Source organism: Furipterus horrens, unplaced genomic scaffold (assembly GCF_987537825.1).
Source record: "Furipterus horrens unplaced genomic scaffold, mFurHor1.1.pri manual_scaffold_3, whole genome shotgun sequence".
Taxonomy (NCBI): domain Eukaryota; kingdom Metazoa; phylum Chordata; class Mammalia; order Chiroptera; family Furipteridae; genus Furipterus; species Furipterus horrens.
This window is the reverse complement of record NW_028327173.1, coordinates 202509876-202535388: the sequence shown is the minus strand read 5'-3', so window position 1 is coordinate 202535388 and position 25513 is coordinate 202509876. Positions and strand designations below refer to the sequence as shown.

General features: G+C 45.9%; 1 protein-coding gene across 7 annotated transcripts in view; it reads left to right on the top strand.

Moving 5' to 3' along the window:
• Positions 1-25513, top strand: part of TTC7B (tetratricopeptide repeat domain 7B) — a 215858-nt gene that overhangs the window by 33675 nt on the left and 156670 nt on the right. For all 7 annotated transcript variants that reach the window (XM_090271296.1, XM_090271294.1, XM_090271292.1 and 4 more), the window contains exon 4: positions 13862-13992. In XM_090271296.1, coding sequence (XP_090127422.1) covers positions 13862-13992 — 131 coding nt within the window. The remainder of the gene's footprint in view (positions 1-13861; positions 13993-25513) is intronic.

The following is a 25513-nucleotide window of genomic DNA, read 5'->3' as shown; positions in this document are numbered from 1 at the left end:
TTTTACCCTATAACCTTGCTGAACTCATTAGCTCCAATAATTTTTTTTGTAGACTCTTTAGGGTTTTCTATATATAAGATAATGTCATCCTGTCATCTGTAATTAGGATGTTTTCTTTCTTCCTTTCCAGTCTGGATACCTTTTATTTCTTTTTGTTGCCTAATTACATTGCCTAGAACCTCCAGTACAATGTTGAATAGAGGTGACCAGAGCAGAGGTCTTTGTCTCAGGGGGAAAGCTTTCAGCCTGTCGCTAGTAAGTACGATGTTAGCTGTGGGTTTTTCATAAATGGCCTTTATCAGGTTGAAGAAGTTTTTCTATGTTCCTAGTTTTTGTTTTTGTTTTTTTTTTTTTAGTGTTTTTATCATGAAAGAGTGTTGGACTTTGTTAAATACTTTTTCTACTGAGCTAACCATGTAATTTTTGTGCTTTATTTTTCTACTGTGGTGTATTGTATCTGTGGATTTTCACAGGTTAAACCAGCCCTGCATTCTTGGGATAGATCCCACTTGGTCGTGGTACATAATCTTTTTATATGTTGCTGGATTTGGTGTGCTAATATTTTGTTGAGGATTTTTACATCTATGTTCACATGGGGATTGGTATATTTCTCTTGTGATGTCTTTCTCTGGTTTGGGTACTAAGGTAATGCTGGTGTCACAGAGTAAGCTGTGAAATGTTCCCTCCCCTTCCATTTTTTGGAAGTTTGTGAAAGATTGGTGCTAATTCTTTAAACATTTGGTAGGACTCATCAGTAAACCATCTGAGCCTGGGCTTTTCTTTGTAGGAGGTTTTTTGTTTGTTTGTTTGTTTTAATTACTGATTCAATCTCTTGCTCCTCTTTCCTTTAATAGAGTTTAATAACCTTTCCTTGTTCTGCACTTTCTTCTACATGGCATCTTTCCATTGGAGCCCTGAGCCTCCCGGTCCTGGCCAGCAGTCCTAGTCAGAAAGGAATTAGGGTGGATGACTTTGAGGAATAGTTTCTGTTTTCTTCTACAGTAATACCTTGAGTAGCAGCGCATCCCATGTTATGAAGTAAGCTCAGTATAGTCAAGGGAAGTAGCATTTCCTATACAGCAGTCCCTCTCTACATCACGGCTCACTTATCGCGGCCTCACTGTATCGCGGGATCTTTAAAAATATTATATTTAATTATTTATCGTGGAGTTTTCGCTACATCGCGGGATTTTGCGGTACTGTATACGTATGTTGTTAAAGTTACATAGGTTTCAGTGTAGAATATGTTTAAGAACATAAGCAGTGTTTATAAAAGTGGGAAGGGTTAATAAGGGACTAGGAACGGTTTATAAGTGTGTGGGAAGGGTTTATAAAGCCTTACAATGTATATAAATACTAAAATAAATGTAAGGTTCCTACTTCGCGGATTTCCCTCTATTGCGGGGGTGGGAGGAGGTGGTCTAGAACGTAATACCCATGATAAGTGAGGGATCACTGTATTTGCAATGGATCAGCAAAGCCAGCCTGGTGGATGAGTCCTATTTTTTCTGCAGGAAACTGCCAGCCACTGCCAGGCTTTAAGGAGGAGGACTTAATCAAGTTTATAAGTGAGAAAGATCTTCCTGGCACAGAGTGGAGAATAGATTAGAAGGAATTAAAGATTATGGGGAAGGAGGCTGATTGGGGGGGGCGGTGAGCTGGCTTTGGGCTCTTCCCCTCTGTTATTCTGCATTTCAGGGGGTCTGACTTGGACGGGCTGTTTCTAGGGTACTCACGTCAATTCATTTCTGCCTGGGTTTGGCCAACAGGAAGAGCTGGTGGGAAATTAGAGGGCAGGAGGAGAGGGAATCCAGGGTAGTTCTCTTTCTTTACCTCAGGCAGCACCTTTGACAGCAATTTGGTCTCTTCAGTTGCTCCAGCTTAGGTCATACAAACCCTCCTCTGCGGTTTCAGCTTCCTTGAGGGACCTTCTGCTGGGTTCTGTTTTCCACCCAATGGCTCCAGCTTCCGGGCTCTTGTAACTCCGCCTCCGCCCTTTGTCCTTTCCAGCCCCAGGGGCGTTAGTGGCCTCCTGCTGTTGCAGAATTCTGGGATGCGATGCCATCCCTGTTTGTCTTCTCATCTGTTTCATCCCTGGGTAGACAATCCTATCCATTGTCTCATTTATTTGAAAGAACTAGGTTGGTTGCTTTGTCCTAGTTGGACCCTGACAGATGTTGCAAAAGCCTGGATTGCAGGAGGCCGTGGGACAGTGTGTGTGTCGGGGAGTTGGTGTGGGAAGGTGGTTGAGAGAGGGGTTGAGATGCCGAGGCTTTTTGCTTAGCTCACTGAGCAGGCGGTGATGTAGTTAAAGCAGGTGAGGAGTACAGGCAGCGCCAGGCTGGGGCTGAACGTGATGATTCCTCTGTGACCACAAGAGGGCGTGTCGGGGAGCTGGTCTAATTCTGGGGCTGCTGCTCTGCATAAGGGGCTCTACCTAGGCTATTGGTTTTTTGGTTTCAGGATTTAGGAATTGACTGTGTGTCGGTTTGGTTACAACCCAGGGTTGGCTGAAGCTCACTTGAAGGACCACAGAGAGTGAGGAGGGCAAGAACCGAGGCCCCAGCATGTCTTCCTGCAGGCAGAGTGCCTGCCAGAGCTCCGGGCTCATGAAGGGGAGGAGGGATGCAGTGACACAGAGCTTTCCCCTGGGGACCACAGGGAACAACATACATGAGCATGTGGACATTTGTGGCAGATATTTGTTCTCAAGTAGGTTGAAGTTAAAATGTGGTGAAGGCAGTAATAGACAGTGGCTTGAATGCCAGATTCAGTCGGTCTGAGGTTTAACCTACCATGGAAAAATCCACACTGTGGTAATCAAGAGTGAATATCCCTCTGCCCCAAAAGTCATCTTGTCCATCATTGTGGAAGTTTGGGCTCCGGGTGAGCCCTCCTGCTAACCACACAAGTCTCAGCATGGCCGTGCCCTGTCCCAGATTGTGGAGGATGTGCCACCCACACTGCTCCTGGCCGCCTCCTGCCCTCGCTGCCACCAGGCCCACTCCCTACCTCTGCGTGTCTTCTCCCTCCACACCTCTTCCCTGAGAGGAGTCCACCCTCGGTGACATCTGCTGCAGCTCTGTTGTCCACTTCTTTTCTCCTTCCTCTGATCCATTTCTATTTATAGTTAGTACCATCCAGTTTGGCACTCAGTTTTTGTTGAATTATTTCACATCTGTCACTTGCCTCTCTCAAACGAGATTGTATAATTAATTCATTAAGTCAGCAAATAAGTGAGTGCCTGCTCTGGGCTGGGATCCGGGGCTGTGCCTCATCCAAGCTGCTTGCTCTCTATTCCTCGCTCACACGAGGGACAGTGCCTGCTGCGCAGGGTGGTTCTGCAGACATTTGCCCCCGGCACCCAGGGGCACACTACTGAAGATAAACTGTGTCCAAGCAACAGACACGTTGCTTAAGGGAAAGTGAAATGTTTGCAGTGTATGCTGAAGTCCTCTCATTTTCAGATGAAAACAGATTTTGTTTGGGGCCTGATATAAAGCAAATAATCTTGTCTGGAACTCCCCTCTACCCGCACTCAGCTTCCGGCTGGGTCCTCCCAGTTTGTGGGCTGTCTTTCAGTGTGTTTGGCTCTGAAGAGCCCGTCTCCTGTGGCTCGTATTCTCTGAAAGCCAGTGACTGCTCAGACCTCTTTAATGTAGTTTTCTCCCCTGCATTGTGCGCTAGCTGCTGTGTTTTTCACTCTTGGGATTTGGGTCCTTACTTGGGGCCAGGTTATAAAAAATTCACCTAGCCCGGACTCCCATTTCATGTTTTAAAACCAGGACTCGTGACTCCTAGTTCAGTGCTCATCTGCCACCCCCTATAACTTAGCGTCTATCATTTTCAGATCATGTCTGGTGTTCGTTTTCTTCCCCCAAATGTTCCTGATGCTTTGGGAATGAAAAACGTATTCACATTTGGAAAGCTCAGAGCTCTCTGGGGGCGGGAGTGGAGCACAGACTGTTCTATGCAGAAGGAGGGTGTCAGAGCTGGCTCTCCCGGCTGTCCCCAGTCACCCTGGGGCTGGGGCAGAGGAGCAGGAAGCTGGGTTGGGCTGGGGCTGGGCCTCCAGGGCCTTGACCCGTGAACCAAACAGAAATTCCTTGTAAACACCCTCTAAACACTTGCCCCTTAACACCCTTAACCCTCACAGCAGTGCTGAGGCAAATGAGTAGGCTCCCCATTTCACTGGAGGAGGGAAGGGTGGATCCCCTGTTCCAGCCCCAGTTCTTTTCCTCCGTGCTGTCATGCGCTAGCCTTGCAAATTGCGGCTGGCGTGTCCTTTGTGTAGGCACCTGTAGGTGCCGAGACCGCCGCAGCCCGCTGGGAGAGGCCCGGGCGACCCGGGGGCTGCGAGGTGCCCGGACTGTGCGGAGTGGCTCCCAGAACCCGCGTGCACGTCGCAGGAGGTCTTGGCAGACGTCTTCTCCCTGGACAGCACTCGAGCTTCCGATTTACACAGTAGGGTTCTTTGGCATTCCGGGCACGTCCAAAAACCGGGATTCCACAGAAGGCCGCCGAGCAAGTCACACGCCAACAGCCCGGCCTCGGGCCGCACCGGCTGGGCCCTGCTGCCAGCAGCCCTCCGAGGTCGCCCCCGGTGTGCCGGCCGCGGCCGCCAGGGGGCGCGGGAACCGCGTCCTCGCCCGTGCGCTCGCGCATGCGCACAGCGGCGCGGGCCCCTGCGTCCCGCCGCTCTTGCCCCCGGAATGGGGGCGCCCAGCTCTCGCAGGCCCTGGGATTTGGGAGGTCAGGGGTCTGAGGAAAAGGGCGGGCCTGATAGCCTTCTTTATTAGCTTTGGATCAGTGAGCCCCCTAAGGGAGTCCGGGGCTGTTTCTAGAAGGCTGTGCCTTCCGTGTGCCTGGCTGGCTCTTCTGGGCGCAGAGGCGAACCTCCGCCATGCGCACGGTTATCCTCTGCGAGGACTTCCACGGAGGCATGCAGACACTCAGTGCACTGATCACTTGAAAAGAGAAAAGGATTTACAGGTGTCTATTTCCGGTAGTGGGGCTTTCGTAGGGGCTGACATGCCTCCTTTTTTCCATGGACCGAAAAAATCCGTGGTGATGAGCGCTGCAGAAGCCCAAGAAGGATTTTCCCGGAGTATCTCTCGGTAGATGAATGTTCAGGCCTTGAGGCGACAGGGTCTAATTCTGGCCTTTATGGATTGGATATGTGCTAATGACCACGACCTTCTTAGGAATCCTGAACCGCAGGACAGACCAGTAACCGCTGTCGTGCTTCCTCTGGGGCAGGGGGACCCTGCAGTCTGCTGGGGCCGTGTCCGCTTGCTGGAGCTTCTGGAGGGAAAAGTCCACGTCCTGCTCTGGGTAGCGCGGGCCTCGGCAGCTCCGCACCTGGCTGGTGCTCCGCGAGAAGTTTTGGAACGGAGGAGGGACGGGCGCATCTCTGCCCTGGCAGCTCTCATCCTTGGGCAGCGGGCGCTGCACTTGGCACCCAAGGGATCTCCTTGGGTGATAAGTGCAGTTTTTTAGGAAAGAAACCAGAATCAGGACCCAAGTGTGCATGGCATTATGTGTTATTGAGGTCGAGGGTCTGTGCTGCAGTGTTAACTGTGCTTGATTCAGAGTGGTGGGATTATGGGTGTTGGTTATTTTCTTCCCCAGGCTTCTCTGAGTTTTTCAGAAACCCCTCAAAAAACTGAGGATTGCCAGTGCCCTAAGGAAAGGTGGTTGTTGATATTAGTAGTTACATTATCCAGTACATACGGTACCTATTATATGCCAGGCCCTGAGCTAAGCCTCAGATTGATCAGTTGGAGCAAATGCTCTTACTCTCATTTGCTTGCTGTGGAAACAGAGGCTCCGAGATGCTGAGTAGCTGTTCAGAGTCACGGGGCTCATAAGTAGAGAAGCCAGGCTTTGAATCCAGGTCTGTCTACCCAGAAGTCCATGTATTTTCACTTCTTAATATTTTACCCAGCAGTTTGGGAATTGGATGATAGGTGTGATTTTTAGCACAAAGATTAAAAATAATAAAACAAAAAGAAATTGAAAAATCCAGTAGAGGAAAGAGTTCACATTAGAAATTCATCTTAAAACTAAATCAATGAAACAGGATCGCCATATGACCTACCAATTCCATTCTAGGTTTGTATCTGAGAAAATGGAAAATATACGTCCACCCAAAAACCAATACACGACTATTTATAGTAACATTCTTTGTAATATTTAAAAAGTTTAAACAACCCAAATGTTTATCAACTGATGAATGGATAAATAAGTGTATTCTATTCATAAGACAGAATATTACTCAGCAATGAAAAGAAATGGGGTGTTTGAAACTAGATAGAGGTGGAGTTGTACAGTATTGCAACTATAATAAATGCCGCTGAATTGTTCACTTTAATGTGGTTAATTGCATGTTATGTGAGTTTTACCTCAATTTTTTTAAAAAAGGAATAAAGTTCTGATACTTGCTACAACAGGTATGAACCTTGAAAACCTGCTCAGCGAAAGAAGCCAGATACAGATGGTCACATATTGTATGATTCCATCTCTCTGCAATAGCCGGTACAGGCAAATCCATAGAGAAAGTGGATTAGTGGTTGCCAGGATCTGGGAGGAGGGTGCACTGAGAGTAACTGCTAATGGCTATGGGATTTCTTTTGGGAATGATGAAAATGTTTTGGAATTAGGTAGTGGTGATGGTTCCGCAACTATGTGAATATACTGAAACCACTGAACTGTACACTGTAAAAGGGTGGATTTTGTGGTATATGAATAATACCTCAAAGCTGCTATTAAAATATACACTTATATAAAAATAATATAACAAATGAATAAAATGTTCCCACTTGGAGACCTTCCAGCCTACTGTTACCTAAAGATAATAGTGATGCAAAGAATAATTTTAAGTGTCTGTTATGTGCCAGGTACTATTTTAGGCACACAGTATTTTACATATAAAGTCAGCCATGGATTAGGAACCAGGGAGTCTGGCTCCAGAGCCCACATTCTTAGCCACTACCTGGCACTCCTTTACATATAAAGACAGACAGACAGAGCAATCAGAGGGATGGGACAGTGTAAGAGAAAAGCTACGAGCAAGAACTCAGGAGTCAGGGTGTCTGGTTGGAGTCCTAGTCTGCCACCTACTAGTTGTATAATCTTGGGTGAGTCACTTAACAGCACAGAGTCCTGTTCCCTCATCTCGAACACGAGGGTGACAGTAAATCCTCCCTCATTTTTGTGAAGGTTAGAAGAATTATGTCGAACGCTCTGTGTCTGGCATGTAGCTAGCACTCACTACATGTTATTGCTATTACGTGGTTACTAAGCAAAGACTTAAAGAGTACATTCACATTGCAAATTCTCATTTAGTGAGCATTGCAGGTTGAACGAGCATCTCATTTGCTCACAGAATTGTGGAAGGGCCATTGAGAGATGTGCTCTAGCTTGTGAATGTCTAATTCAGGTCCTGGCATGCCCTTCTTTTGACTGACGCGAGCGTGTGTGCGCGTGCGTGTGTGCGCGTGCGTGTGTACAAGACAGCAATTTCTAAAAGCACGCCGAAGGGCCAGCCGCAGCTCCCAGCCCAGAGACCACCAACAGTCACAGAAGCTCTGTATTGACAGGGACTTCTCAGGAGGTCTAGGGCAGCTGTAGCATCCCCTGCCCCCCGCCCCCCCGCCCCCCAGCATTTGGTGGTTTCCATCAGCTGTCTCCTCTCCATGCCCTGTGGGGTCTTGTCCTCTCTGACCCCGGTGGGAGTGCGGCCATTCTCCAGATGGGACCCCAGGAGCAGCAATCTGAGCGCTGTGCCTTGAGCATCTTGAATCTCTTTTCCCGAGTTTTTTTTTCATCCTTGGAAATTGAGATCCCTGGAAATAGTCCTAATGCGTTTGAAGTCCATACCACAGGGCTGGGTCACCTGAGATGTGGTATAATAATAAAGTTTTTCTGGTATTTCCAGTTACAAACTCCCCGGGGGGTCATGTTACAGCCGAGCAGCGGGGTGTACCTGTCCTGCGCCTGGCTTCCAGAGATGCAGTTAAGAGAAATGAGGAAACTGCCCCTAAGGTTGTGGTGCATAGTTCACAGAATTATAATTTATATAGCCTTTTAGTGTGGTGCATAACTTCATAAGAAATTAATTCCCTGTTCACGTGAATGCGATTATAAACTCAAAATATTTTTTTTGACTGTTAATCTTCTAAAGTTACGCAGCTCAAGATGGTGCCCCTGGAGTTCAGCCCTTCGGAGGGCAGACAAGGAGCGGGGGACCATCATCCAGGGGGCTGCCCTGCGCGGGGCAGCTCCTGGTGGGAGGAAAAGTCACTGCTCCAGGGCTCTGGACTTTGATTTCTCTGCCTTTACAACATGAAACTCATTTTTATTGTCCTTGCTGCTATCAGGCCCTGAAGATGCTGTCAGCTCTGGGAGTGACACAGGATATTGTGAGCAGGGTTTGAAGCCAGACAGACCAGGGTCCAAGCTTGGCTTTATCACTGACCAGCTGTGCAGCCCTCAGTTCAATCTAATCTGTAAGGTGCTGTTAGCACCTTCCTTGCAGGGTGGCTGTGGCGATTGTAAATGGTGCCTGTCAAACCCTCAGCAAAGTGCTAGGTGCTGAGTAAGGCCTTGATGAAGGAACCTTTTGTATTATTGAAACTGTTCGGTCTTCTGTACCCAGACTGGGCTCCCAGCTGAGGGATCCTGAGAGGATTTTGGGTTTTTGGCAATGAGATGTGTAGCTCTGCACTTCCTCAGCCAGAGCTCCAGGGATGGATGGCGCTTGGGGAAATTACAGGGAGCTCCTTTCCACAGATGGTGAAACCGTGGGAGGAAACAGGGTGGAGCCTGGTTTGCTGCATTGTGTTCTGTAAATCACACCTAAACAGTACACCTCTGCAGCGCAGCGCACTTGGACTTGTAAACTGCCTGGGTTCCTCAGCCGGTCCTCAGTGGCCTGGCACGCCTCCCCCTGTCACCCCCCAACCCCCCGCCCAAGCTGTTGACACCCCACCTGCCCATGGGCATCCGTACGGCACCTGGGCAATCCCACGCTCCAGCCTGCATCGGACTCGGCAGGCCTGTTTCCTTCCAGAATGCTACCGCGGGCAGCACACACTTGCCCCGCTCCTGGGCTCCCTAATAATTCCCAGTGCTGGCCCCCGCTCATCACACCTGAGGCATACCTCTTCACTTTGCCGAGACTCTTTCCCGCATCATTGGCAGGAGATAGCACCCATTCGACAGGACCAGGCCAGCCACTGCACACAGATGAGCTCCAAAATCATTTCCAAATGATTTTCTTATCAGTAGTTTATTCAAAATGTGTTACCCTTCATAGAAAGGTAACATCTTTCAGAAGTGACTCTCTGTGGGGATTCCCTCCTGTGGCAGTTTTGGGTCCAGCAGCTACAAAGCAGTCTTTAAGTCACAGCAAGTGCTCAGCGCTCCCCCCACCCCCTTTTTTTTAACCAGTGCTTTGAAGTTGGCCTTGATGATGGGACAGGCAGTGCTTAATTTCTACTCTTTTTTGGTTCTAGACATGCAGAGCTTATTGAGATGTTCATTCGGTATTGCTGTCACACCAGTTATTTATTCAGTCTGCTTTTTGCTTTTTTTTTTTTTCTTTGTCATGCATTTCTCTGGAAAAAAGAAAGTAACTAAAGACATTATTGATGATAGCTTTCCAAATTGACAAGGCGGCATCTGACATTTTAACGAGGGCCAGTTTGGGCCGTGACCTTAGCACTCCGCTTCTCAGACAATGTTGATCTGATCCCAGACACTTGAAATTTTATCGTCTCGTCCAGAGGTCCTGTAAGCAGCTTTTGACAGAGAACAATATATCCTGGAACTGAACTGCATGGCCGCGAATTCGCTGGTGAATCAAGACTCATCTATTGCTCTGATGTGTGCCCAGGGGCACATGGGATGAAAGCCATAGCACTGGGGAGAAGGAAAGCGACAAGTTCATCATACAGAACCTCCTACCCAAGGATGGACTCCTTGCTGGGGACCCATTTGCCAGCTAAGACCTTGGGTGTCCACATATCTGCCTAATTAGAACACAAACCCATAGAAGATACCAGTCTCTTCTCACAGTGAATGGTTAAGTTTTATAGGTTATTTGGTATTCTTACTGACCATGAATGGTCATAGATTGCAGCCCTAGATGACTAGGTTTCAATATTTCAGAATTCAAAATGCAGATGACAGTCAAACTGTTGTGGATTGGATTTGGCTTTCCTTTGATCCAGTGGGCTTGGCAGGTCCTGAGGGCCTGGGTCATCTCAGTGCGTCTTCGTGCTCGGAGTCCCCCTGCAGGGGTACAGAGTGCCGGAGAGCAGACCCGTGTTCTCCCTGGCCCGTGGACACACTGGAGAATCTGTTTTCTTTATATTAAGTCTCTGATATCAGTTTGCACAGTCTTTGGTTGCTTCTCACACAGCAGAAGGCAGATAATGAAACAGTTTCTCTCTTTGCTGTTTTCTGGTGGTTATAATTTTGCACAAAGGAGAACTTGGAGCCCATTGTGGGAGCTCCAGTCAGGAGCTTGCTTTTGAGTGGTTCTGGAGCTATTTTGCCAAATGGTGAATTTGTTCAGTTTATCTTTTATTCTTCAAAGAAAATTTGCAAGAGATTGTAACAGACTTCACACTGGAGAGGCTGCTTAGTGATTTCATTTGCAATTGCATAAACAATTTTGGTTCCAAATGAAAGGGAATTAAGCACCTAGGACATTAAAATGGTTATTGCAGCTATACTCCTTATGTTCAAAAAGTTTAGTAGAGGCATGGAAGTTAAAAATAGACCCAAATCACATGTCTGGGTAGGAAAACTACCCTGGATGTGATTAGGCAGATTAGACATTGAAGAAAAGATTAGTGAACATGAAGATGAGAGCAATAGAAACTCTCCAAAATGAAACAGAAAGAAAAATTAAAAAGGAAGTGGAAAGAGCATAAATGAGCTGTGGGGCACCTTGGGGTGGCCTAACATGTGTAATCGGAGTCCCCTAAGGAAGGAGGAGAGTTAACAAAAGAATTTTAAGAAATAATGTTGGAACATTTTTCCAATTTTATGAAAACTATAAACCCTTAGATCCAGAAAGCCCAGAGAAGCCCAAGCACAGGAAGCATGGAAAAGACTAAACCAAAGCACTTCATCATCCAAACTGCTCAGCAGCAGTGATAAAAGAAAACCTTAAAAGCAGCCAGGAAGAAAAGACACATGATATACAGGCGGATGAACAAACACACGAGCGATGGCAGGGTTATCGTCAGAAGCCACGCAGGAGCGGCTACGGGGGATCAGACATTTAGAGCTGGGGTCAGGGGGCAGAGGAAGCAAACTGCCCACCCCGAATTCCATACACAGTGACGATATTTCTCAAAACTGAAGGCTGAACAAAGCCTTTTTCAGACGTACAGTGACGGAAAGAAATTATCACCAGCTGAGCTGCACCGTAAGGAAGGTTAAAGGAGTCCCTTTCGGGAGAAGGAAACGTGAACCTCCGCAGAGGAATGGAGAGCCCTGCAGGCCGGGCTGTATCGGTGGCTTCACGAGTATGAGGTTTTCCTTCTTTGTTAAATGGCTTTAAAAGATAATTGACTATCTCGACAAAAATAACAAGCATGTGGGGTGGGATTTATAACCCATTAACAGTAACATGTATACACGAGACTAAAGACTGGGAAGAGGGGTGGAAATATGCCGTGATACAGGCGTTATACCGTGTGTGAAATTACTTCATGTCACTCGAAGGGGGCGGGGCTGAGGGAAAGTGTCACAGCAGCCACTGACAGGCAGGCCTACGACCTCAGTGACTGAGAGGACAAATAGGCGGTCCATAGGACAGAGAAACCTTGGAACAACACAGTCGCTTTGTCAGTAAGATGTGTTTGTTAGCTATGTCTGACAAACATATTCTTACTATACAACTCACCAATTGTGTTTCTTGGTATTTTACCTAATGGAGTTGAAAGCTATGTTCACACAAAGACCTGCACCTGAATGTTTATAGCAGCTTTTTTTGTAATTGTCCCAACTCAGAAGCCATAAAGATGCCTTTTAAGAGATTAATGGGTAAATGGGTTATTATTTAGCAACAAAAAGAAATGAGTGATTAGGTCACAAAAGGACGTGGAGGAACCTTAAATCGGCGTAGCTAAGTGAAAGAAGCCTTTTTGCAAAAAACGTTGCATACTATGTGATTGCAACTATATGACATTCTGGAAAAGGCAAAGCTACAGAGACAGTAGAGAAATTAGTGGTCGCCAGAGGTTCAGGAGGAGGGGTGTAGAGATGACTACGTGAGACAGGGGACATTTTTAGGACAGTGAATTTACTGTGTACAACACCGTAATGGTGGATATTTGAACAACATTATCACAACATTTATCAAAATTCACAGACCTGCACAGCACAAAGAGTGAACCCAAACGTAAATGATGGACTTGAGTTGATAAAAAATTAAATAAAAACAATAACAACAATAATATTGAAACATTGGAAAAATGTGTAGTTTGTTACATGTCGATCTTACCCCTATAAAGCTGTTGAAACATGTCAAAGTCTCTGGCTGAGCTGCACCCACTGTGACAAAGTGGTGACCTTGGAGCTTGCGGGTACATGGTCCTGAGTTTCTGACTCCTTGTGAGTTGAAGTGGTTTCTCCTCCTTCCTGACAGTGTGGCCGTCTCCTGTGGTTTCCTACAGACCAGAGGGACTGTCACTGTTTAAGAGCAACTTGGACGAGGCCATTGTCAAAATGACGCACAGGAGGCTTTGGCTCGTTTCCTGTGTCTGCAGTGTGTCTGACCCCCTCTCGGCAGTGTGTCCTCTCTGAAAGTCAGCGGCAGCCTTGATGGGTGCTGCGTGGGAGGCCAAAGGCCCGGATTCTGGTTCCCGTGGTGCCATGAACTGACCTGCAGGTTTGGGGCAGGCCGCTTACTTTACTTCCCACGGCAGACCTCAGCTTCTTCATCTGTAGGACTCTCTGTGGCCCCTTCCAGTTGCAGACCCCGTTGCTGTCAGTCGTAACCCTGCTCCCACTTTCACATGGAGCGGAATGTGTGTATACGCCTATCCCAGGGCACTTGATGCAGCAGGAGCCGTATTCTGTATCGAGGTCATGGAGACCCTCTGTACAGAGTCCCCACTGCCTCCGGTTGTGGGTAGAGCCCCACTTGCTCCAGGCTGGATGCCCAGGGCAGGGGCAGAGGCAGTGCTGGGTTCCGGCTGCAGCTGCTCCCCTCAGCGTTTTAGTTATTTCAACCTTTCCTACACCCCAGCCCTGACGTCTCTCTCGGCTGAGAGTATCTCCTCCATCTGCAAAGAAATGCCCACAAAGCGAAGTTGTGGGTGATTTCTTAGCCCAGGACTGAGAGGTGGTCTGTAGTATTACCACTGCCACCGCAAACTCCGGCCTTGGAGTTGGAAGGTTTTCCTGGTAACTGAGCCTCCCGAGAGCATCTAACATCTGTTTATGTTCAATTGGTTGAATGTGCGTTTTGAGATAGAAAATATTCTTTAGGTAGTATTGTTCTGTGAGCCTAAGTTTACTTAAAAATTCTTTAAGGGCCTCGGGACATAATTGATAGAGAAACTCCGTTAGGTGAAGAGGGTCACGTGATCAAGTTCTCCATCTGGATATCAAAAGTCAAGCGGTGCTTTGTGCCTCTTCTGTCTGTAACTATGGATATTCTTTGGGGGCTCCATTTTGATGTCCTGTTTGTCCTTAAAGAGACAGAGGACAGAGAATCCGCTTCTCTGGCAGTCTGTGATTCCCTGGGACCACTTTCTGGCCCTCTAGAGCAGTATTTTAAACATTAAGCCCCGTGAAAAGCAACTAACCCAGTTTTTCTATTTGATGTTTTTTTTAGGACTTTGTTTAGAGAAGTTGCCTATTTCCTCTTCTACCAGTAATCTCCACGTGGACCGGGACCAGGATGTCATCACCTGTTACGAGAAAGCGGGGGACATTGCACTTCTGTACCTCCAAGAGATTGAAAGGGTAAGTGAGGACCATGTATTTGCTCCCATGGGAGATTTTTTAAAAATCTCAAATCAAATTATAGACAGCTGTAGTCGACCTCTGGGAACCCTTCAACTTGCCTGTCTCTGGGCGTGAAGCTTTTCTTACTCTGATGGTGAGGAGAATCAAGTGGGGATTGGGGTGCTTGTGAAAATGGATGGGCCAGTGTTTGGGAAGCATTTAACATCCTCTGGACAGACTGACAGCGCGCATCTGTTTATACCCCTGCCACCCTGAAGCTGGCTAATCACTCCTGTTCCCTTCTGCAAAACGGGTTGACCTTCATTTGTCCTTGTGTGGACTGCCTGTGCATCATGGAGAGGGTGACACCAAAGGTCCGCTGGGGACTCTCAACCGACCTACGTGGAGCAGGTTGTGGACCCCCTGAGACCACCTGGGGGACAGTTCCTCCCAGCGGTCACCGGTTTGCCTCTGGCCTGGGAGATGGAACCCAGCAGCTGGCAGGGGGGCCCCTGGGCAGAGAATGAGTGAACAAGAGACTCCCAGCTCACACCCGCACGCAGGGGAAGAGGGAGGCAGGACGGGGCCTGGGACCTATGTGCCACTTCCCTGTGTATAAGGATCGCTGACTTCCGGCTCTGCTCTTCACAGGTCCTGCACTTCTCAGCCCCAGTTTCCCCGTCTGTAAACAGAGCTTAGTAGTAGTTCCTGCCTCATGGTGTTCTTGTGGGGATTGTAAAAGGTCATGGAAACAAGGCCCTGAGCCCAGGAGTCTTGACAAATGTCACTTATTTTTACTAATAGCAATAGCTCCTAGCAATCTCTGCCCCCAGCAGAGATTTCTGGAGTTCTGACTGGGGCTTGGCATCAGTGTCACCCCTTCAGACCCAGAGATACATCCTGCGAGGTACTTTGAAACAATTGGAACTCCTGTGAGACCGGAAATGACCTCAGTCTTGTTTCCCATCAGTTTTATAGGTCCTCTGTCTCCATAAGGTGAGAACAGAGAGGGGCTCCCGAAGTCTTGTCAGTTTTTGTTATTTTATAATATACGGACTAGAAGTAATTTTTTTCACAAATCTTTGTATGTTAACTTATGTGATGAGAATCAGAATTGCCTGGTAAGAGGCAGGAGATGATATTTGTCCTGGCTTGCACCAAAATGGATTGTAAATCATGGCTTGTCATGTCTGGGAACATACGGGGTCTGTCCGGAAGGTATCCAGCCATATAATATGAAAAATAGAGACATTTATTGAAGAAGATACAAGATACAAGAAACATTACACACAGGACAATGACGCCTCAGTCCCCTTCAAAGTAGGCACCTTGGGACCTCACACAGTTCTTTCTCCCAATTGCCATCAGCTGCCCCGTCGTATTTTTCAGAATTTCATCAACAGTCTGAAATCTCTTCCCTTCCAAAGGGGATTTTAGTTTTGGGAAAAGCCAGAAGTCGCAGGGCACCACATCTGGGCTGTAGCAGGGCTGAGTCACCTGGGTGATTTGATGTTTCGCCAGAAAAACTCTGCACGAGACATGACGCATGAGCAGGCGCGTTGTCAAGATGAAGCTGCCAATCACCAGTTGCCCAAAGCTGAGGCCTTCTGAATCATCCAAATAGTTTCTGCGGAGGAACGTTCAAGCTTAACACAAAATTTGGTGCAGATTCATTGCTCTATACGCTCCGTCATTTTGAATGTGATGGCCACACGGTACACATGCTCACTCAACGGCATCTACCACCCCCACTGACTAGTACAGGGAAGTTGTCATTGTTCACGCATGTGCACTCCAGCCCACTCTCCTTGGCTGCCAGGTTACATCGATGTCCCGTAAATAGTTCCCATTATATTAACAATGGCTGGACCTTTTCTGGACAGACCTTGTATTTGGCCATCTGAAGGCTGCTGTGAGAAAGGAATTTTTTTGTTATTTAGAATTTATGATAGGCTCTTTAGAGAAATGATCATGCTTTCAAAATCCCCTTTACTTCCACTGCCTGCCTCCTGGACAGCCAGTGACGGGCAGTGGGGACATCTGCACACCCCAGCTAAGCTGTTCTTGTTCACCCCACGGCCCCCACCACTCAGGGGCCCTTATTTTGCACCTCACCCTCCAATCATTGTCCAGCCCTGTCATATTGGGGCTGCCTTTTCGGGCTGGGAGAAAGGAGGTTCATCTGTTTCGTGTGCCTTTCATGACGCAGGAAATGGCAAACCTGGTTTACTTCCTGTCACATTCCTTTTATAACCACCTGTTCACCACTGGGTTCTTTATCCAGACTGTCAAGGAGACCCATACACCCATAGGATATAAAACAAGTATTTTTTATGGGTTTGGGGAAACAGTGATCATAGGATGCTAGCTTTGGGGAAGAAAATGCAGGCCCAGAAAGGAAGAGCCCAAGGGCGCAGAGGAATTTAGGGTCAAAGCTAGAATGACAACTTAGCCTTTTCTTGACCGAGTTCAGCGCTCACGTCCGGGTCCCGGGCTACTGTAGGTTCCCACTCCCTTCTCTGTAGAAAGTGCTCTGTAAGGGTTTCACCAGGCGCACCATAGGTCTTCACAGCGTGGGGGCGGCTCCCGGCCCTGAGGGGACTTTCACGGCTCCGGCTCTGATTTTTCAGCCTGACTTTTCCTTCACGGGAAACTGCTTTAAGCCTCCCCAGATCCAGCAAGTTGAGAAGCTATTGGCAGTGAGAGAGACAGAGTGAACCCAACATCGATTTTTGACTGTAGGAGGAGCTCAAGAAATTATCTGTTGATTGATGAGAAGTTTGGGAAAATTACCTTCCTCGAGTGACCTTTGGACCTGGTGAAAGTTCAGGGGCTTTTGAGGCAGGATAGTGGGTGCTATACAGAGGAAACCTGCTTGGACTTAAATTTTTTTTTTTTTTAATTTAAGTGACTTTTAAGAATTATGCTAAATTAAAAACTGAAATTTTAAGGAAATAGAATCTGAAATAAGTGTAAGACTGGGGTGAAGTTAGGCAACTAGTGCTTTGACTCTCTGGGTAGGCGGCCCGCTTAGAAGAAAAGCTCACATGCTCTGCCCTGTGTTTGTGCTGCTGGGTGGACGCAGTCAGTCCTTCAGTGGTTTCCCCTCCTTTCCCAGCCATTCTGTAGAGAAGGAACTTCTATTTGCCGGGAACTTTGGCACTTTGCTTATTAGTGTTGGCTCTTAACTTCATGCACTAGCAAGAATAAAATTTGGGGAGGACTTTTGAGGACAGCTTGGAATATCGTGGCCAGTGCTTCTTCATCATCTGCGACCACCGAATCATATTTCTAAGGCAGCGCTGTTCTCTGGGTTTCCCTAATAGTGGGTATGTTTAGCGATGTTCCAGTTGTTCGCTTCCTGAGGGGCGATGGCTCTTCAGAGAGGGAGGTGACCTTGGCCTCCCGTGGAGCTAGGTTATTAATCTGTGGGAGACAGCAGAGCCCGGCAGTCAGGCGACTATTGGTATTGGGATCCTGGCCTTGCCACCTCTTAGCTGTGTAACTTTGGGCAAGTGACTCAACCTCTCTGTGCTGCCTCAAGATCCTCATTGGTAAAATAGCAATAATTGCTAGACTGTTGTTATCAGGATAAAGTGGTTGACTCATGTACTTCCCAGGGAGCACATGGCTGGCACACAGTAATGTTAGTTTTATTGTCATTCTCTGTTCCCATGGCGCCTGGCAGTGGAATCTTTCCTAACCTTAAAAGATTTTATATATATAGGTAAAAATCTGGAATATTATAAACACACTTTTATTTAAAATGTTAAAGAATTTTCAGGAAAGGTTTGCTTGTTTTTTCTTGGGCAGAAGATAATGGGACATTTTCCCCAGAGCCCCTATGTGATATCTGCGTTCCGGACCACTGTTCACTCCTGACTGATTGACCTTGGCACAGTCATTTATGTCAGCTTTTGTTTTCATGGTGGGTCTCACACAGCCTGACTTGTCTGGGGCTCGAGAACCAGCGAGTCTCCAGTGTCTTCCAGCCAGTACGCCAGGAGCTTGTCCTGGGCTCTGCTCCCCTCGGGCCAAACGCAGAGGCAGGGCCGAGGAGGATGGGAAGCCACGGAAGCCGTGTGCATTACGTATTTGCTCCGAGTTGTCCTTGTTACAGAGGCATCTCCTAATAATTTTCTCTGATAATTTGTTCTCTAAAGGGGAATAAAAGGTCCCTCTAAAATTGTGCCCATGAAATAATTTAATCAAACAAATCAAATTAGAGCAGATAGAATTAGAAAGGACGTGGGATGGCCTTGATTAGTTTATCTTCAGGTGGTGGCCTTCTGCCAGCACTAAATAACGTTATCTGCCCCGCAAGGAGCTTCTAGTGGTGCAAGACAGGAATAAAGATGACTTCATCCTTGAATATCATAATGCGAGCTCCGCTTTTGGCAAATGAAATCACGCTGCCCCTGTCCTTTGCGTGCATCAGCCAGCCAGCTGGTGCTGGCTTTCTCGAGCCGAAGCGGTGCCAGGGTGGAACTTTACCTTCCGCTGACAGTTCATTCCTTTACACCCTCTTTTGGGAAAGAAGGTAATGCTAAATTACGGGCCATCCACAGACTCGATACAGGCTGTGCGGCACTAGAGTTTTGAAAGAAACCGGACCCCCACGATGGCAGGGTCCAGCCCCAGTGCCTCTGTTCGGTGGTCGGCATGGTCATGCCTGGGTTTACGATGTCCCCCCAACAGGGAGGATTTGCAGGGCGTAGCTGAGGTGTTGGACTCAGAACTGGATGAGGTTAAAGTTATTGTGTGTGCTGAATTTAAACCAGACGTCCTACCTAGGAAAAGCACTTGGTGCTGCTCATGAGAAAGGCCGGGTGCGACTCTGGAGGTCCGCGTGGCTGCGCTTCTGGCTTTAAAGTGTGAGATGCTAGGAAGGGGACCGAGTCTCCCTCCCTGTTCCTTTCCATGGCAGCCACAGCAGCAGGCCCCGGTCCACAGCCTAACACAGCACATCTGAATGAACACTTCGTCAAAGAAGTATCCAGAAACCGGCTGCCAGCTGATTAGCTAGAATGGGAGACTGCACCGCACTTGAAACTGAGTTAGAGACAGTGGTTTGTTTTCATTTTTGTGTCTCCTCAGTCTTTGCCCTCATAATGTTACAGCACTAAACTATTTTTAATCTGTCTTTTTTTCAACTCAACATTATGTCAAAACCTTGACGTGTTTTCGGGGCTCTGTAATATTTCATCAGTGGACGGCCTCTGTGATATGATTAACTTACTGGTGGGCGTAACCTATTATAAATACTACTGAGATGCCCACTTCCTTCAGGTCGCCTTTTGTTTTGCTTTGCATTGTTTCTTAAGGGCAAGTTCCCAGAAGCGGGAGTATTTTTTAACGTTCTTGTTGCTACATAACGTGTCCCATTGCTTTCTATAAGTCATACCAACCTCTTCTACCTTTGGTGGGGCAGGAGGGTAGTGGATTTTTTGCAATATAGACAGCTATTGCATAAAAGTTGCTTTGCTGATTTGCTAGGTGGAAATGGTACCTTGCAGTTCTAGTTTGCATTTCTTTGACTCTCAGGTTGAACTTTTTTCATCTACTTGTTTACTAGTTATTTTTTCTTTTTATTACAACATTGTAAGATATTTCGACACCATACAATTCACCCATTTACAGTGTCTATTTCAGTGGTTTTTAATATAGTCACAGGGTTGTGCAACCATCACCAATATTTAATTCCAGAACAGTTTTGCCACCCCAGAGAAAACCCATTGACCTCCGATCTCCCCAGTCTCTATAGATTTGTGTGTTCCTGACATTCCCCATAAGGAGAGCCATACACCTAGTGTTCTCTTACCACCGGCTTCTCGGCTTAGCATAAGGGTCTCAAGATTCATCCATGTTGCAGCAAGTATCAGTACTTCAGTTCTTTTTTATTATCAAATAATGTGGCCATTGTGTGGATGTGCTACCTTGTATTTATCCATTAATCATGTTGTCATTTAACTCTTTGGCTATTATAAAATGTTGCTATAATTCATAGACAGGATTTTGTGTGGACAAACGTTTTCATTCTCTTGGGTATATGCTTAGGAGTGGGTTGGCTGCGTCAGATGGTAACTTTATGTTTAACCTTGTTATATCTTTTTGTCTCTTTATACTTTCTGTTCAAATCTGGGATGTAGCCTTTTTCTTACAATGTGAACAATGTCTTTATATCATAAATATGTTAACCCTTTATCATACTTACTCTGAAAGTGTCCTCAATCAGTAGTTTTTCATTAATTAATTTCAGTAATTGCTCATAAATTTTAAATGTGTACATAGTTGAATCTGATTATATTTTTATTATATTTATTTTATTGTTTTAAAGCTGAAATTTTGGGATAAACCCCCTCTAGGATTTAAAGAGTTTTTAATCATTTTCCATATTTAAAAAATAACTTTTCATTTCTAAATCTTCTGGGGATTTACTTTGGTATATGATATTAGGCATGACTCTGTCTTTCCCAAATTTCAGTGCCACTTTGAGATGATCTTATATCTCTTTTTCCTATTTTCTGTCATATATTTTAAGTCATTCAAAAAAGTGTTAGATACAACAGTAATTTCTGGCTTTCCTGTTTTGTTCTGCCATCTTATATTGCACCAATATGACTGTTTAATAAGAACTTTTTTATGATGGGTTTCAACATCTGAAAGGCATAGTATATGCTTATTCTTATTTTCAGAATATCCTTTGTCCTTTTCTGTTAGTACCTCTAAATGAATTTTAGAAATTTTGTTGAGTTCTAATTTACTCACACAAATATTTATTGAGTGCCTTCTGTGTTCTCTGAACTGGGCCGGACCCCAGAGACTCTAGAATTAATAGGAGCAAGTCCTTAGGAAACTCAGGATCTCATGGGGACACAGGAGGGGACGCTCAGAGGAAGCCACACGCCCAAAGAGGGGCTTTGGACCAGTGGGGGAGTTTAGGGTTGGTTCCCAGAAGAGATGATACCTGAGCTGAACTTGATGGCTGTCAGAGACAGTAATAGAGGATTATTAACCACAGCATTGAACTCCACTATAAAACCAGTGTTGATTCTTTTCATTTTTGTGAGCCCGTGGATATGTGGTAGAAGAACGGTTTTCGTTGTCGTTTCTTCCTTTGTAATATTTTCCATCTTATCTCTCTCATGGCCTCTCTCCAGACTTTCTAAAACAATGTGAATAAATAAAGGTGGTGGAAAATATCCTTATCTTGTTCCTACTTGAAGATGTCTCTTTAATGTATCTCCATTAAAGATTATAGTGTTTTTATTCTCATTAAGTTTCTCATTTGCAACCTATAACAGACATGTATTATTATCCTCATTATAAGAATGAGGACAGTGAAGATCTAAAAGGTCAAAGGAATTCTCCTCTAAGCTCGCCCAAGGTGAGGAGGTCAGAACCAGATCTTGAACCTGGGTCTTTCGATCTAAAATATCCCGCCGCTGCCCACTGGCTACCACGCTTCCTCAGCCACTGGGTGTATGCATTTGCCAGAGCTGGGTGCTGGTTGGCATCCTCTCACAGGGACATGTTCACCCACGGAGCAGTGGTGGCTTGCATGCTGCCAAATAATGCTCCCACCCAGGCCCTTGTGTTAGAGGCTCGTGGTGAGGAAGGGGTTGAGTCCGAGATGCTGGGACTTCAGGGTCATCCCCGAGCTAAGCTGTCTCTCTGCCCCCACACTTGCACCTTTCCCATTTACCACCCAAAGCTTCGCCGTGGGAGCCCTGAGCTCTCGTCAGCCTGCGAGCAAACGCAAACGGACAGGGCAAACGGGGAGGAGCCAGAACGCACAGTCAGCTGGCCCCGAGTTTCGGCACGAGCCATAACAACTGCTAGCCGTGGGATCTGAGCCACTCACTCAGCGGAGCAAAGTCTGAGTGTCCCCTTCAGTGAAGGGAGGATAATAGTGTCTCTTGGTGGGTTTTTGTGGGAGAACAAACGAGATCGACTCTGTGCCTACAGAGTGCCTAATGCAGAGTAGGTTACTTCTTGTTGTTGTTTTTCTTCTGTATTTCTGATTGGCCTTGCAAATCCATTCATTCATTCATTATTCATTTACTGCACATTTTATTTATTTACTACATGTATTGAATGCTTACCCTGGAGCAGACATTATTACCGGAGATACTAACGATGTCAGTAAATGAAAGAGATGTGGCCCCTGCCAATAGCCAGTCCTCAAGTTAAAAATTGCATTGATAAATACAGTGAAGGAGCAGACTAGGTCATTCTCTTGAGAGGGAATAACAGAGGCCGGCTTGCTTTATGTCACGTGGTCAGTGCAGGGCCTTCCGAGACGGTGACAGTCAAGGTGATACCTGAGAGAAGTGCCATGACCCAGACTGTGTTATCAAAAGTTACTCAGGCCCTGACCAGTGTGGCTCAGTGGGTTGGGCATCATCCTGCAAAGTGAAAGGTCACCAGTTTGATTCCCCATCAGGGCACATGCCTGGATTGCTGGTTTGGTCCCTGATCGGGATGCATACAGGAGGCAACTGACCGCTGTTTATGTCTGGCATCGAGGTTTCTCTCCCTCTCTTTCTCCCTCCCTCTCCTCCCTCTAAAACTCAATAAATAGAATCTGTAAAAAATATATAAAAATATTATTCAGGCTGCTTGCAGAGAGTGAAAGGGAAGGAAAGGAGCAAGAGAGGATGTGGAGACTCTATTTAGGAGGCTGTTGTAGAAATGAACAGGAAGTGGCAGTAGCTCAGATGAAATAATGGTTCTGGAAATGGGTAGATACGGACACATCTGAGAAATAGCTTGGATACACATGGTAAGAGGTTAGGTGTAAGAGTGTCGAGGTGTTAAGGCTCACTTCCCAGTGTCTGATTTGGGCAGCCGGGTGGATGACCATATTTATTAAAATGGGGTGATCGTAGAGGCTTCTGTTTTGAGTTCAACCTAGACTCCTAAGAGTGTAATGATGCTCACAGTTTTCCTGGGCAGGGGATGGAAGTTAGGTGGGACTTGCCTGAGGAAGGCATTCTGGGAGCAAGGAGGGAATGCCCAGAAGGGGCCCTAGGAGTGAGCTCTACCCTTGAGGTCCTGGGAGTAACATAAAAGCACAAAGGATAGGGGAGGGAATGGGCGTATGTTGTTATCAGGTGTTTGTTTATGAATTGGTATAATGTTATTTAAAGATGTACTGTGATAAACTAAAGAGCTATATTGTAAACACCTAGGACCACCACTAAAAAATAAGAAAAAAAGCTAATTGACCATTCGATAGCGGAAATGAAATGGAATCATCAATCAAAAAAAAAAAAAATAGAAAGAAAGAAAAAAAGAAAAAGGAGGAGTGGCACAGAATAAGAGAGAAAAAAGGAAGAAAGAACATAAGGGACAATAAAAAACAACTAGAAAGATGGTTCCAATCATGTCAATAATTACTTTAAATGTAAATGGTCTAAACACTCCAATTAAAAGGCAGAGATTTTCAGATTGGACAAAAAAGCAAGACCTAACTATATACTATCTCCAAGAAAACCATTTAAATATTAATATATAGGTAGACAAAAAGTAAAAGTATATACTATGCAAGCAATAATGAAAACAAAGTTGGAATGGCTGTATTATATCAGAAAGTAGAATTAGGAACAAAGAATCTTACAGGAGAAAAAGGGAGATATTAGACAATAGAAGGAGTCAGTTCATCAGCAAGACATTATAATCTTAAAACAGTGTTTACCTAATAATAGAGCTTCAAGATATATAAAAAAGTGTACAGAAGAAGAATTTATAACCTTAAAGGCTTACGTTAGAAAGGAAGAAAATCTCATTTAGTCCATAGGACCATGCTGAAACCATGTTCTGTTGCCACCTTCATTTTACCACTGAAGAAACTGAGGTCTAGAGAGGCTGTGACTTGCTCAAAGTGGCGGAGCTGGGCTTTGAACCCAGAGTGGCAGCTTGACTCCAGCGCATTGCTTTATACTACAGATCTGAGTTTGTAGACTGTGACTTGGTTCTGTGTGCTAAGAACGGACACAGTGATGAATGGCAAGGCAACTCCTGGTAGATGTGCTAGACTTCAGGGGGAAAAAGGATTGCTCTTTGCAGGCCGTCTGCGCAGGAAGAACAGCGAGGCTGGCTTCCGAGTCTCCCCACCGGCTTTCGGTGTCAGGAGACCGCAACATCGCCTGCCGTGTCTGGAGGGAGAGAACGCGTGAAGCCTGAGGGGTCCTACACAGCCAGGTTCTGAGGAGTGGAGGCAAGACACAGACATGCTCCCGCATCCAAGAATTCAGGGCCTGGAGCTCCCATGAGCCCTCTGGGCAATATTCTGCCAGCCAAGAATTGATTTAAAATAAAGAATTTAAGAAGCAGTGAGTACATTTTCATATAGAAGTGATGCAAAAGCAATTATGGGGTAGAACCTTGGGCACCGTGGCAATATTAAAAGTCATGTAACAGAAGTAAGAGGCTGAAGAGAAGGCGAAGTAGAAGGCAACACAAGTATGAATATGTTAATCTCCTCATCTTTACTATGACTCTGTAGATAGTGTATAAAGTTGAAATATGTAGGTTAAAGAATCACCTACTTTCTCCTCTCTGTCTCTCTTTCCCTATACCCACTCACACACACACATAATAAATATGAAATATTTTTAACTTTAGAGAGACCTCTTATGAATTGTGGGGGAAAATCCACATTTTTCTGAAGTTGAGTGATTACTTTGGTTGCACTCTAGTTTTTTCTATGAAGTTTAATTAAAATTAAATGTAATGGTTTAAATTTAAAACTGACATAGAACACAATCTGTTTCTGTAAAATTATTTTTATTTTTCTCTCCTATTGATACATATGTATACAGAAATATCTCGACTATTGTTCAAGCAATGTTAACTGGTTATTTCTGTAGTAGAATTTTAAGGTGATTTATGACTTTCTTTTTGAACTATACTAAATTGTTTTGCTTTATAATAATCATGGCATTCTTTGAAATTAAAAACCATTTTCAAAAGCACACGAAGGATAACTTTTAAAGGTTTCAGAGTTGGAGTCCAGGTGGAGATGCCGAGGAAGTAGTTGGATATGTCAGCCTGGAATTCAGAAGGGAAGCCTGGATTAGAGATTATGAATTCGGGAGTTGGCAGCATGTAGATGATTTTTTTAAAAGATTTTATTTATTTAATTTTAGAGAGAGGGGAATGACAGGAGGAAGAGGGAGAGAAACATCAATATGTGACATGCAAGAGAAACATCCGTCGGTTGCCTCTCACACGCCCCCACCCGGGGACCTGACCCGCAACCCAGGCATGTGCCCTGACTGGTAATCAAACCGGTGACCTTTAGTTTTGTGGAACAAGCCCAACCCACTGAGCCACACCAGTCAGGGCTGCATGTAGATGATTTTTGAAGCTCAGAGGGATGAATGTGATCATCTTGGACAAGTACTCAGGACCCTGCTCTGTGCATCTCCGTCACTCAGAGGGGAAGAGGCAGGGGGAGGGGCCTGCATTAAAGACCAAAACACGCATGCTTTCTGGAGGTAGAAGGAACACCTACCTCTCAGCACTTGCAGAG